This window comes from Peromyscus eremicus, chromosome 9, assembly GCF_949786415.1.
Source record: "Peromyscus eremicus chromosome 9, PerEre_H2_v1, whole genome shotgun sequence".
In the NCBI taxonomy this organism is placed as follows: domain Eukaryota; kingdom Metazoa; phylum Chordata; class Mammalia; order Rodentia; family Cricetidae; genus Peromyscus; species Peromyscus eremicus.
Window position 1 is genome coordinate 67,561,837 of NC_081425.1, and position 13,086 is coordinate 67,574,922.

The 13,086-nt window shown below is 41.6% G+C and overlaps 1 protein-coding gene across 4 annotated transcripts in view; it reads left to right on the forward strand.

Annotated features, from left to right (window-relative positions):
- Acin1 (apoptotic chromatin condensation inducer 1) overlaps positions 1-13,086 on the forward strand; it is a 44,566-nt gene that overhangs the window by 4,230 nt on the left and 27,250 nt on the right. For all 4 annotated transcript variants that reach the window (XM_059273639.1, XM_059273638.1, XM_059273640.1 and 1 more), the window contains exons 3-4: positions 3,421-3,532; positions 3,906-4,025. In XM_059273639.1, coding sequence (XP_059129622.1) covers positions 3,421-3,532; positions 3,906-4,025 — 232 coding nt within the window. The remainder of the gene's footprint in view (positions 1-3,420; positions 3,533-3,905; positions 4,026-13,086) is intronic.

The following is a 13,086-nucleotide window of genomic DNA, read 5'->3' on the forward strand; positions in this document are numbered from 1 at the left end:
GGACATTGGAGACCAGAACTGTAGTTACAGATGGTTGTGAGCCACCATGTACTAGGATTTGAACCCAGGTCCTCTGCAAGAGCAGCCAGTGCAAACTTCTGAGCCATCTCTCCAGCCCTGCACGTGAACTTTTGAGATATATGACAAAATGTTTTCCTGGGTTGGTGCAGCTTGATCTTTTGGACTAGGACTTTTTTCTTCTCAGATTTACTTACTTTTTAAAATTTGCTTGAGATTTATTTATTTATTTATTTTGGTTTTTCAAGACAAGGTTTCTCTGTGTAACAGCCCTGACTTCCTGGAACTCACTCTGTAGAAAGTTTTTTTTTGTTTGTATGCATGTGCATTGTTTGTGCCTGGTGCTTGTAGAGGTGAGAGGAGAGAGTCAGGTCCCTGGAACTGGAGTTACAGGTGGTTGGAGCTGCAGTGTGGGTTCTGGGAACCAAAGCTGGGTGCTCTGCAAGGGCAACAGTAGCTTCTAACTGCTGAGCTATCTCTCCAGCCTGCCTGAAACTCAGAGATCGGCCTGCTTCTGCCTTTCCAGTGCTGGGATTAAAGATATGTATGCATCATGCCTACTCTTCTCAGTTTTAAGATACATAGTAGATTATTTTTAGGTAATTCTAGTTTATATAAAAGTTTAGATGAAAAGGTAAAATTCAGGCTGAGGATATAGATTACTGGTAGAGCTCTAGGTATGATCCCTAATGCGTGCGCGTGTGCGCACACACACACCCACACCCCGGGGTGGGGGGGCACCAACAGCAGGCTACATTGTGGTAGTGCACCTATCACCTATACTACTCAAACTGAGGGTGCTGATGCCTAAGGATTTCAAGTTTAAAGCCAGTCTGGACTATGTAGTGAGACTTTGTTTCCAGAAGAAGCATAGTCCCTAGAATTCTTACTTCTTTTTAAGTTATTTGTGCATTAACATCACTCTTTGGACTGAAAATTTTAAATAAAATTTTAACGTAGTTTTCTTTTTTTGTCATAGTGCTGGTTATTCTTACCTTTAATAGAAAAAGCCTTCCAGCTGGGTGGTGGTGGCGGCGCACGTCTTTAGTCCCAACACTCAGGAGGCAGAGCCAGGTGGATCTCTGTGAGTTCAAGGCCAGCCTGGTCTACAGAGCGAGATCCAGGATAGGCACCAAAACTACACTGAGAAACCCTGTTTCAGAAAACCAAGAAAAGAAAAAGAAAAAGCCTCTAGCCAGACGGTAATGGCTCCTGCCTTTATTCTCAGCACTCAGAAGGCAGAGGCAGGTGATCTCTGAGTTCGAGGCCAGCGTGGACTACATAGTGAGTTAGAGGACAGCCAGGGCTACACAGAGAAGCTCTGTCTTGAAAAAATCTAAAAGAAGAAAGAAAATGAGAACCTTCTGAGAGTTCTGTTTCTTGGATTCCAGATACATGGACTAGACTTGCTTTGTGGAGTTTCTTTGCATTTCCCTGGTATACTTACTTAGACTGTTTTCTTTCCTTTTTTTTTTTTTTCTTAAATTATTTTTATTTTATTAGCATTGGTGTTTTGCCTGCATTTATGTCTATGTGAGGGTGTCCCATCTTGGAGTTACAGACAATTGTTAGCTGCCATGTGGGTGCTGGGAATTGAACCCAGGTCCTCTGGAAGAGTAATCAGTTGTCTTAACCGCTGAGCCATCTCTCTAGCTCCCTGTTTTCTTTTTTTTAAATCTCTAACTAAAAGAGAAAAATCTTGGGGGCTGGAGAGATGGCTCAGCGGTTAAGAGCACTGGCTGTTCTGCCAGAGGACCTGGGTTCAATTCCCAGCAACCACATGGTAGCTCCCAACTGTCTGTAACTCCCAGATGTGACACCCTCACACAGACATACATGCAGGCAAAACACCAATGCATGTAAGATAAAAATAAATTCTTACATGTTTAGAAACTGTCAGATTTTTATTGCTTATAGAAATTATTTAAATTCATGGTTTTTTATAAGGTAATTTGCCTTTGTTGCTTTTAGTAGAATGTTTCATAATTATCTTTAATTTATTTATTTTGTTTTTGTCTTTTGAGACAGGGTTTCTTTGAGTGGCTTTGGCTGTTCTCTCTAGACCGGGCTGGCCTTGAACTCACAGAGATCCTTCTGCCTATGCCTCCCAGGTACTGGGATTAAAGGCATGTGGCACCACTGCCTGGCTTTATTTTTAGTTTTTTTAAATATTTTTTTAAGGAGTAAATTTTTTTTAGTGATTTATTTTTATTTTATGTGCATTGGTGTTTTGCCTGAATGTGGCTTTGTGAGGGTGTGGGATCCCCTGGGACTAGAGTTACAGACCTTTTTTTTTTTTTTTTTTTTTTTTTTGAGACAGGGTTTCTCTGTGTAGCTTTGGAGCCTGTCCTGGAACTCACTCTGTAGCCCAGGCTGGCCTCAAACTCACAGAGATCCGCCTGGCTCTGCCTCTCGAGTGCTGGGATTAAAGGCGTGCGCCACCACCGCTCAGCTGAGTTACAGACTTTTTTTTTTTTTTTTTTTAAGATTTATTTATTTATTATATACACAGAAGTAGGCGCCAGATCTCATTACAGATGGTTATGAGCTACCATGTGGGTGCTGGGAATTGAACTCAGGACCTCTGGAAGAGCAGTTGGTGCTCTTAACCTCTGAGCCATCTCTCCAGGCCTGAGTTACAGACCTTTTTAAGCTGCCATATGGATGCTGGAATTGAACCCAGGTCCTCTGGAAGGGTAGCCAGTGTTCTTAACCACTGAGCCATCTCTCCCATCCCTACAATTACTTAAAATTTAAATTTGTGATAAGCATTTTTAAAGCATTCTTTTTTTTTTTTTTTTTTTTTTAAAGGAGGGTGGGGCAGGTTCAGTTAGAGCAATGGTTCAGTAATTAAGAGTACTGGCTGTTCTTCCAGAAGTCCCAGGTTTGATTCTTAGTATCCGTGAGACAGCTCAGAGTTAGATGTTTGTATCCAATCCTAGGGGATCGATGCCCTCTTCTGAACTCCTTGGGCACTTCACACATGTGCTGCACAGACTGTACACAAACAGTCAAAACACCCATACACATAAAGTAAATTTTAAAAAGTTTTCATTCATTAGAACAAAATTCATTATAAAAATATTATGAAGCTAATTTAACCAGACTCAAAGTATGTACATCGCCATGAGTACATGCTTCTCTGCAGTTAGAATAGCCATTCCGAAGCTATGGAGCTTCACATTGGATTTTAGGCTTTGTCTGTCTAAATATATTTTTATGTACTTATCCATGACAAAAACAAAAGAATAAAACTAAGAACCTATGGCAGGGTTGGAACTAGAAAAACAATTAGCTTAGCCTCTTATTTCGTGACTCGGGTATCTGTTACCTGCACTCAGACCTTCCTAGTCACCTAATAGCTGCCTCCTTAGACGCTCTTATCCCATCTCCTCTACACAGATTGGGGAGGAAATGAGCCAGAACAGTTTCATAAAGCAGTACCTGGAAAAGCAGCAGGAGCTTCTGAGGCAGCGTCTAGAACGGGAAGCCCGAGAGGCTGCAGAGCTTGAAGGTAAGCCCGCTGTCACTTCTAACAGGTCTTTGGTCTCTGTCACAGGTAGATGGGTCTAACTAATGGCAGGAGTGAGTCAGGGGAGACTGCTGCTCATCTGCTTTCAGTGTTGTGTGATGCCAGATGAGTTACAGTTGGACTGTGTCAGGGAAAGAGATGCTCAGGTGGACTGAGGACAAGAGGAGGTGGAAAGAAGTCATGCACCGTGCCAGTGAGGTAGAGCTTAGCACTAGGGAGGTGTTTTCTTTTTGTTCAGTTCTCTTTGGTGTGTGTGTCTGTATCTATAACTTTGCCTGCCCTCCTTCACGCCTACGTATCCCACATGCTGAGCCCTTCACTCCCTCCCTGCCCCGACCCACTGTGTACTTTGCAGAAGCTTCAGCTGAGTCGGAGGACGAGATGATCCATCCTGAGGGAGTGGCTTCCCTGCTGCCTCCTGACTTTCAGAGCAGCCTGGAGAGACCAGAGCTGGAGCTCAGCAGACATTCGCCCAGTACGTATCTCCCTCCCCACTGCGCTGTTTGTCCATCCTGCGTAGTTGGTGGGGGAGGTAGTGATGCCTCCTTTCATGATAAGCCTCCATGAAAGCCTGAGGAGAGTTCTGTAAAGCTGATCTTTGACGTCTGTTTTTAGAGAAATGGATGTCTTTTTTGAAATGTGATTTTACTTACATGTTAACTACTCGGTGTCTTATCAGTTAGTATGATTTTTCTCTGTACCTTTTCAGTCTTTTATATACCTCCAAATTTAGCAACAGTCACAACTTACTTTCATCTCTTTGTTGTATGCATACATCTAGTCACCACCACTCTTGGATTTGACATCTACTGTTTATTATTCAACACTTTTTTTTATTACCTGCCTGTTGTATACCAGGCATGTGCTAGACCCCAGGATATACTAGAGAAAAAGATGTCTGCTCTAAGGAAATTTACAGTCTAGTAAGTAGATGGGTATTGATAAAATCATTATGTAATCACAGTTATTTAATGCTATTAAAGGCAAAGCACTGTTTTGTGAACATATTATAAAGAGCTTAACCTAATTTGTGTAATTGGTTCAAGCAAGATTAATTTTTTTTACATGATAGTAATATTAGGTACCTAATTTTTCCTATTATCTCAAGTAAAAGACTATAAATACAGTCTTTGTCTTTTGGAAAGATTTTAATTTTGTTTTTTTTTTTATGATAGGTCTTGATATGTAGCCCTAGCTGTCCAGAAACTCACTAATATAGACAAGGCTGGCCGCAAACACATATCCACCTACCTTAGCCTCCTGAGTACCCAGCAAAAATTAGGATTTTCAAGACAGTGTGTATGTGTGATGGTGGACATTAGGTAGGTGTAGTAAGCCAATGTGTAAATGAACAAATACTTTCAACTGTTAGTACAGTTAATGGTTATCAGGATTGTTAAATATGGACAGTCCCTCCATATTTAACACTGTTAGGATATATGTGTTTTCAGCTCTTCTGATTAGCGTAGAATTCCTTGAAAAGGATAAATTTTTTTGGAAATATTTATTGGAGAGAGAAATTTCATGTAAGGTTAAAAGAAAATGAAGGACCTTTGAGGCTAATTTTAAGTGAGGTTGGTTAATGTCTATATTTCTTGATCCTAGTCTGAGTGCTTGAGGGAAAGTTTTGGAAATTATTTATTTTTATTTTATGTGTATGACTAGTATTTTACCTGCGTGTATGTATGTGCATCACATGTATGCCTGGTACCCAGGAGAGCTATAAGAGGGCATTAGATGCCCTGGAATTGGAGTGATAGGTAGTTGTGAGCTCATGTAAGTGCCAGGAACTGAACCTGGCTCCTCTGTAAGAGTAGTAAGTGTTCTTAACCACTGAGCCACCACCATGCCTGTTTTGTTTTCAATTTTTTTTTTCCCCCCGAGACAGGGTTTCTCTGTGTAGTTTTGGTGCCTGTCCCGGATCTCGCTCTGTAGACCAGGCTGGCCTTGAACTCACAGAGATTTGCCTAGCTCTGCCTCCCGAGTGCTGGGATTAAAGGTGTGCGCCACCACCTCCCAACTCCCCCTCTTGCCCCTTTTTTGAGCCTCATGTAGTCCAGTCTAGCTTCCAGTTCACTAAGTAGCCAAGAGTTACCCTTGAACATCAGCTTCCCAAGATGTGGGTTATGGTATGCTCCATCACATCCTGCTTTATTCAGTGCTAAAGATCAAACCTATGGCTTGGTGCATAATGGGTAAGTACTCTACCAACTGAGCTATAGCCCCAGCTGAAAATTCTGATAATAATTTTTTTCTTTTTGTCCCCCCACTTTGTTTATGGATCAAATCCAGAGCCTAGCATATGCTTGGCAAGTGCTCTGTCCCTTTGAAATATTATATGTATGAATGTTTTGCCTTTGTGTATGTCTGTGCTCCACAAGGCCAGAAGAGGGGATCAGATCCCATGGAATTGGAGTTATAGACAGTTGTGAGCCACCATTATGGGTGCTGGAATTGAACCCAGAAGAGTAGCCAGTGCTCTTAACAGCTCAACCATCTCTGTAGCCCACCCCTCCCTTGCTACATTTGGAGTATGTGGGGGTTGGGGGGGATATGCCACAGAACATGTGTGGAGGTCAGAGGACAATTTGTAGAAGTTCGTTCTCTCTACCATGTGGATTCTGGAAATTGAACTCAAGTCATTAGGCTTAGTCTCAGTGCCTTTACCTTTAGCCATCTTGCTGGCCATAGACACTTCTCTTTTTGTGTGCATGCATGCATGTGTATGTGTGTGTTGCCAGCCCCCCTGGAAAATTTTTAATAAATTTAACACTGACAATTTTGGAGTGATTGAAAAGTTCTCCAGGGACATCTTTTTCCCCCAAATAGGGAAATAGCTGACTGTCACTTGGTTCATTCTGTTCTTTGTTTGTTTGTTTTTCGAGACAAGGTTTCTCTGTGTAGTCCTGGCTGTCTTGGATCTCGCTCTGTAGCCCAGGCTGGCCTTGAACTCACAAAGATCTGCCTGCCTATGCCTCCCGAGTGCTGGGATTAAAGGAGAGCGCCACCACCGCCCGGCTGGTTCACTCTCCTTTTACTGCTCTTTTCCACGGATTATAAAGCCAGGAAGAAAGAGAGAAAGTCTATTATAAGTGAATTATCATCATTCTCAAAAGTCATGGAAATATGTATTAGAATTTGTGCTATATACATATCTCTGTTATGAGAGTATATGGGGCATTAGCACCTGTATTGTCTGTTGGTGAAGAGAATAATTGCACATAAAACTTTAAAAATGGAAGATAATGAGTATATGACACAAATGATGCACATAACAGATTTTTTTAAAAGATTATTATTTTCTATATTTAATTATGCGTATCTGTGTGTGCGTTTGTTCACAGGAGAGCACTGGATCCCCTGGAGCTAGAATTACAGGTGTTTTAGCCACCTGACATGGATGCTGGGAACCAGGCTAGGGTCCTCAGGAGGAGTGGCACACGCTCTTAACCACTGAGCATCCCTTTAGCACTCTACTATAGGATTTTTTAAAAATTGCATTCATTTATTTAGTGTGTGTGTGGATGCACCAATGCCAAGATTACATGTGGAGGTCAGAGGACAACTTAAGTTGACTCTCCTATCATGGATTACAAGGATTGAATTAAGCTTAACAAGGTGGTATCTTTACCCACTGAGCCATCTTGTCTGCCCTTTGTTTTATTTTGTTTTTGTTTTTCTGAGACAGGGTCTCTCCCTGGAGCTTGCTCTGTACCAGGCTGTTTCAAACTCACCTCTCTGCCTCTAGAGTGCTGGGAGTAAAAGTGTGCACCACCTAACCTGGCTGTTTTGTATTTTAAGGCAGGGATTTGCCATGTAGCCCCAGGTTAAACTCATTCTTGAGGTCTATCTTCCTTGTCTCTCAAGTTTTAATATTTTAGGTATATACAACCGCATCATAAGAGAGAGATCTGGGGCTGCTTTTCCAGGGGATCTGAGTTTGATTATGCAGCATCCACAAGGTAACTAACAACCATTTATATCTCCAGTTCCAGGGGATCTGATACCTTCTTCTGACCTCCACAGGCATCAGGCATACAAATAGTACATAGAAATACATGCAGGCAAAAATATTTATATACATAAAGTTTTTTTAAAAAGTGAGCAATTTCAGGACTGGAGTAATTAGAGATTGCCTCATGGCAGAGGTCTAGATTTGAGACGATCCTTAGAAATCAGTACAGTTTAAATTGGCCCAGAGACAAGAGAATTGTTTTTAGGATGGTACAGAAACATAAAGATAAGAGTACTGTGGTTTTTTTAGTGTGCGTGTGAGTATATTCCAGATGTGTTTGGGTTTCTGAGAAAGCCAGAAGAGAGAGTCATATTCTGGAACTGTAGGTGATTGTGAGCCTCCCAGTGTGCGTGCTGGGAACCAAACTCAGGTACTCGAACAGTAGCTAGTGCTCTGAACGGCTGACCCATGTTTCCAGCCTCTCCCTCCCTCCTCACGGCCCCCCTCCATGATATTTTCAAAGGAGGGACAACAGACTTAGACTAATACCACCAGAGTAGTTATTAGTTTTCAAAGATACTTAGAAAAACAATTTAAAACAGATTGAAATAATATTACAAAAGTCTTCCAAGTGCCAAGCCAGTAAAAACTTTCAGAATTTTCTAGGTAAGTAGGGAACTTCTGAAATTTCTCACTGTGTTTTATGAGGAAGATCTTCTGGGGACTTGGAGACAGCTCAGCCAATAAAGTGCTTGAGAACCCGAGGTTGGGTCCCAGAAGTCATGCTGAAAAAAGCTGGATGCATGGTGTACTTGTGATCCCAGCACTAGAGAGTGCAGACTGGTATCCCTGAGGCTCATTGGCCAACCAGACCAGCCTGCTCAGCAAGCTCTTGGTCAGTTAGTGATCCTTTCTTGAAAAACAAAATGGATAGCACTCAAACAGCCAAGGTTGTTGCGCACGTGCATACACACACACACACACACACACACACACACACACACACACACACACACAAATCTTCTCCATTCTAAATGTAATTCGAAATGAAAAATAAACAGTGTATCCTTAAATAAAATAGGTTTCAAAAGCAAATATTTTGAGAGGATGATGGGTTCCGGTGTTTTAGATCCTCAGCAGGACTTTACCTGTGATTATAATTGATAGAGGAAAGGAGTACCCAGAGGGAAGGGGGAGGTGAAGAGTCAAATCAAAAACCAGGAACTGAGTATAGGACAGCCAACAGTTGCCTTCAGTGCTCTCCACTGTGTTTATGCCAGAGACTTTTCCCCTAATCTTGGAGATGTGATACAGCCAGGCATGTTGGCGCTTATCAATCCCAGCTACTCAGGAGGATTCTGAGTTGGGACCAGTTTGGCCACTTTATTGATAAAGACCTCATATTACAAAAAATAAGGTTGGGTGTAGGAGCTCACACCTTTAATCCCAGTACTTGGGAGTCAGAGGCAGGGTGGTCTCTTTAGTTCAAGGCCAGTGTGATCTACACAGCAAGTATGAGAACAGCCAGGACTAGTAGAGAGACCCAGTCTCGATGATGCTGATATAAGCCCATGGGATCGCTCAGTGGGTAAAGATGGTTGTTACCAAACTTAATAACCTGAGTTTGATTCCCTGGACCCCATGAAATGGAAGGAAAGAATGTCCAAAGGTTGTCCTCTGACCTCTACATTTATGTTGTGGCATGTACATGCCCACATACTTAAACATACACACAATAAGTAAAACGTAATTCCTAGCTGACCTGGAACTTGCTATCTAGACCAGGCTGGCCAGTAAAATCTAATTTTCAATAATTAAAAAAAGATGAAAATATGGTACAGGGCTGGGGATGTAGCTCAGCAACAGAGCACTTGTCTAGTATCATGAGGTCCTGAGTTCAGTCACAAACACTGCAAAGATGATGTAGGAGGGAGGGAGGGAGACAATGAGCTCAGTGTGGGAGAACACTTGCTGCCAAGCCTGACACCTTGAGTTCAGTGAGTTCAGTCCCTAGAACCCAGATGTTGGAAGGAGAGAGCCAACTCCCATAAGCTGTCCTCTGATCTCCTCACACCTGCCATTGTGTGCATGCTCACTCCCACACAAATACATGTAAGAAATCAGGGCACACAGTGGTGATGATGGTCTGTAACTTCATGCTAGGAAGGCTGCTGGGCAGAGGATTGCCTCAAGTTCCAGGCCAGCCTGCACTGTGTGCTAAGTAGCAGGGCAGTAGGCTCTGGTTAACAGCAAGCTGTCATTGTCATGCTCTACTGGCCTATGATAGATGGACATGCTCTATCCCCAAAACAATGAAAACCAGGAGTTAGGGCTGAGAGAGCTCAGCTGTACCACCTCTCCTAATAGGTACCTGAAGAAATGCCACATACCTCTTCAGTTTTACTCTGTAGTAGTAAGATTTTGGTTGAAATAAGTTTTCTGGTAACACATTTGGTTAATCACTAGTAACACTTAAAGTGTTTTGTTCACTCATTTGTTTGGTTTTTCGAGACAGGGTTCTCAATGTAATAGCCTTGGTTGTCCTGGAACTTGCTCTGTAGACCAGACTGGCCTTGAACTGAGAGATCCACCTGCCTCTGGCCTCTGCCTCTTGAGTGCTGGGATTAAAGGCTTGTGCGGCCACTGCCCGGCACTTACTTGTTTTTGTAGAATGTTTAAGACCATGAATTCTGGCCTTCTCTGTGAATCTTGGGGAGTGGGAGTCCTGGAACTCTGCTTTTTTTTTTTTCTTCTTAATCTCCCAATTAATTTCCTTGACTAATCTGATGTATAAATGACTAACCAAAAGAGTAGTTTCCCAGTGTTGTGTTTTATTGGGATCTGTGGCTTGTATCCTAGTAAACTCTTCCTTATATGCTGTAAAAAAAACCCTACAGAAAGATTGTTTTTTGGTTTTTTTTTTTAAGATTTATGAGGGTATGTGTTTTGTCTGCGTGCATGTATTTGTCCATGTGTGCCTGGTGCCTGCGGAGGTCAGAAGAGGGCATCAGATCTCCTAGAACTGGAGTTACGGATGGTTGTGAGCCACCATGTAGGTGCTTGGAATTAAACCAGGGTCCTCTGGAAGAACAATTGCTCTTCACTGATGAGCCATCTCTCCAGCCCCATTAGATGTTGGTTTTTAAGAACTCAGTCTAGGAAAAAATACAAAAACATTTAATTGTTTTGGTTTTTCAAGACAGGATTTCTCTGTCTTGTAACAGTTCTGGCTGTCCTGGAACTTACTTTGTAGACCAGGCTGGCCTCAAATTCACAGAGATCCACCTGCCTTGGCTTCCCGAGTGCTGGGATTAAAGGCATGCGCCACCACCGCCTGGTGAAAAACATCTTAACGTGTATGCTGAGGAAATTGGTTTCTTCCCTCCGCCCTCCATCATACATCCTTAACAGAGCCCTCAGTGCTCTTACTCAGTCTTTGTCTGAGAGAATTTGTAGCCCTGCTCCTTTTTCTCACTCTGGATGCTGAGAATCTAGGGGATTTGGCCAACAAATGCCTCAGAAGTCTGAGTAATATTTAGGTTTGGCATCATTACTAGGTCTCTGTTGTTGCTGCTTATGTTTGTATAAGGGTACCTTGGTAGTAGTCTTTTTTGTGAGCCATAGATAACTCATTTGGGTCCTGTAAATCCTCTCCAGGGATTTGTTGTCTGAGAATTAATAATAATAATAATAATAATAATAATAATAATAATAATAATAATAATAATAAAAACTACTTTGCAGCTAAGTGTGGTAGCACATTTCTATAATCCCAGCACTCAGGAGGCTAAAACGAATTTGGAGAGTTTGGAGTCAGCCTGAGATACATAGCGATTCTCTGTCTCCAAAAACAGCCCCCAAACTACTCTCCTAAATGCCCTTACTTAGTCTTCATTTTAATGCCTCCTTCACTGTCTAGCAGCCACCTTTCCCTTTCTTCGGAAGGCTTCTGGCTTTGGACGTCTTAGAAATAAGACTTTTTTTCAAGCCCTGAATTTCCATTACCATTAGCCTGTTGGTAGCATTGGGTTTGGCTTTAGGTAAAGTGCTCAATGTCTACGTGTATTAACATCTGACTTTAAACATTCATGTGATCAGGTATTGATAATGAAAGATACCACCTGTCCCAGGCATGGATCACATGATAACACCTTCCATTAATTAGGAAGCTATCCTCCATCTCCATACAATGCTTTGTATTGTTAGTGATTCCTTGTTTCATTCTGAAGGTCCCTTCCAGTTTTCATGACTTTTATAAAACAGTGATGGTCAAAACTGATCAGCTTACCTATTTTCTCAGATCTCTTTGATGACCCCTTAGTACTTCTAAAGAAATAATTACCCAGAATCTTTTTTTTTTTGTTTTGTTTTGTTTTTTGTTTTTTGTTTTTTTTTTGTTTTTCGAGGCAGGGTTTCTCTGTGTAGCTTTGCACCTTTCCTGGAACTCACTTGGTAGCCCAGGCTGGCCTCGAACTCACAGAGATCCGCCTGGCTCTGCCTCCCAAGTGCTGGGATTAAAGGCATGCACCACCACCGCCCAGCAATTACCCAGAATCTTGTTACTGAGGTTTTATGGTATGGTATCCAAAATAATGTACAGTAGACCAACCTACAGTTTACAGTAGGTGGAGAATGAATTTATTAAACTTAGGTATGTTTAATTTGTAAATTACAACTTAATAAAACTTGCCTTTGGCTCTAAAGACGTTTATCTCTGGCCAACTTTATACACAACTTTATTGCCTTTCTTTGTTGTTGTTAGTGGTGGTTGGTTTTGCTTTGGTGTTTCTAACAGTGCTGGGGATTGAACCCAGATCCTGTGCCATGTTACACAAGTGCTTTAGGTCCTTGTGTTTTCTTAGATGTTATCTTACTATCTCAATCTTACCATCTCAGATGACCTTAAGTCACCATGAAGTCCAGGGTGGCCTTGAATTCTTTATCCTCCTTCCATTTCTCATGTACAGATAATAAACATGTATTACCATACCTGGCCTTGTTTTTGCTTAAAAGATAAATTAATTTGTTTCTTTTCTTCTGTCAAAGGAGCCTTGCTTTTTTCTTTCTTCTCTTTTTTCTTTTTCTTTTTGAGACAGGATCTCTTTATTAAATGATTCCACCTGTCGTGAACTCATTCTGTAGACCAAATTGTGCCGCCACCACCCGGCTAGATTGGTAGTTTTCAAACTTTTTTTTTTTTTTGAAAGGAAGAAAGAAAAATTTCTACCTTGAACTCCAGTGTGTAAAACGTAGTCAAGAGGACCCAGTTCTAAAGCCCTGTTCATTTAGCTGGAATTAATTTGTCTGTTTACATCTTTTCTGTTTTATCCCTGAGAGCTTTGGCCCAGGTCTTTGACACTTGGCTAAGTGAGCACTCCATACTACTGAGCTGTATCCCTAGCTTCTTTTTTAAAAAAGAAAACATTCTTACTCATTTCCTGAGTTTATGGTCGTACAGATTGACTGATGTATTTACTCATAATATTTTGGTCAAACCTAGCAGTAGAGCTAGCATGGCTTACACAAATAAAATCTAGCATTCAGGAATCCAAGGCAGAAGGATCCAGACTAGCTTAGGCTA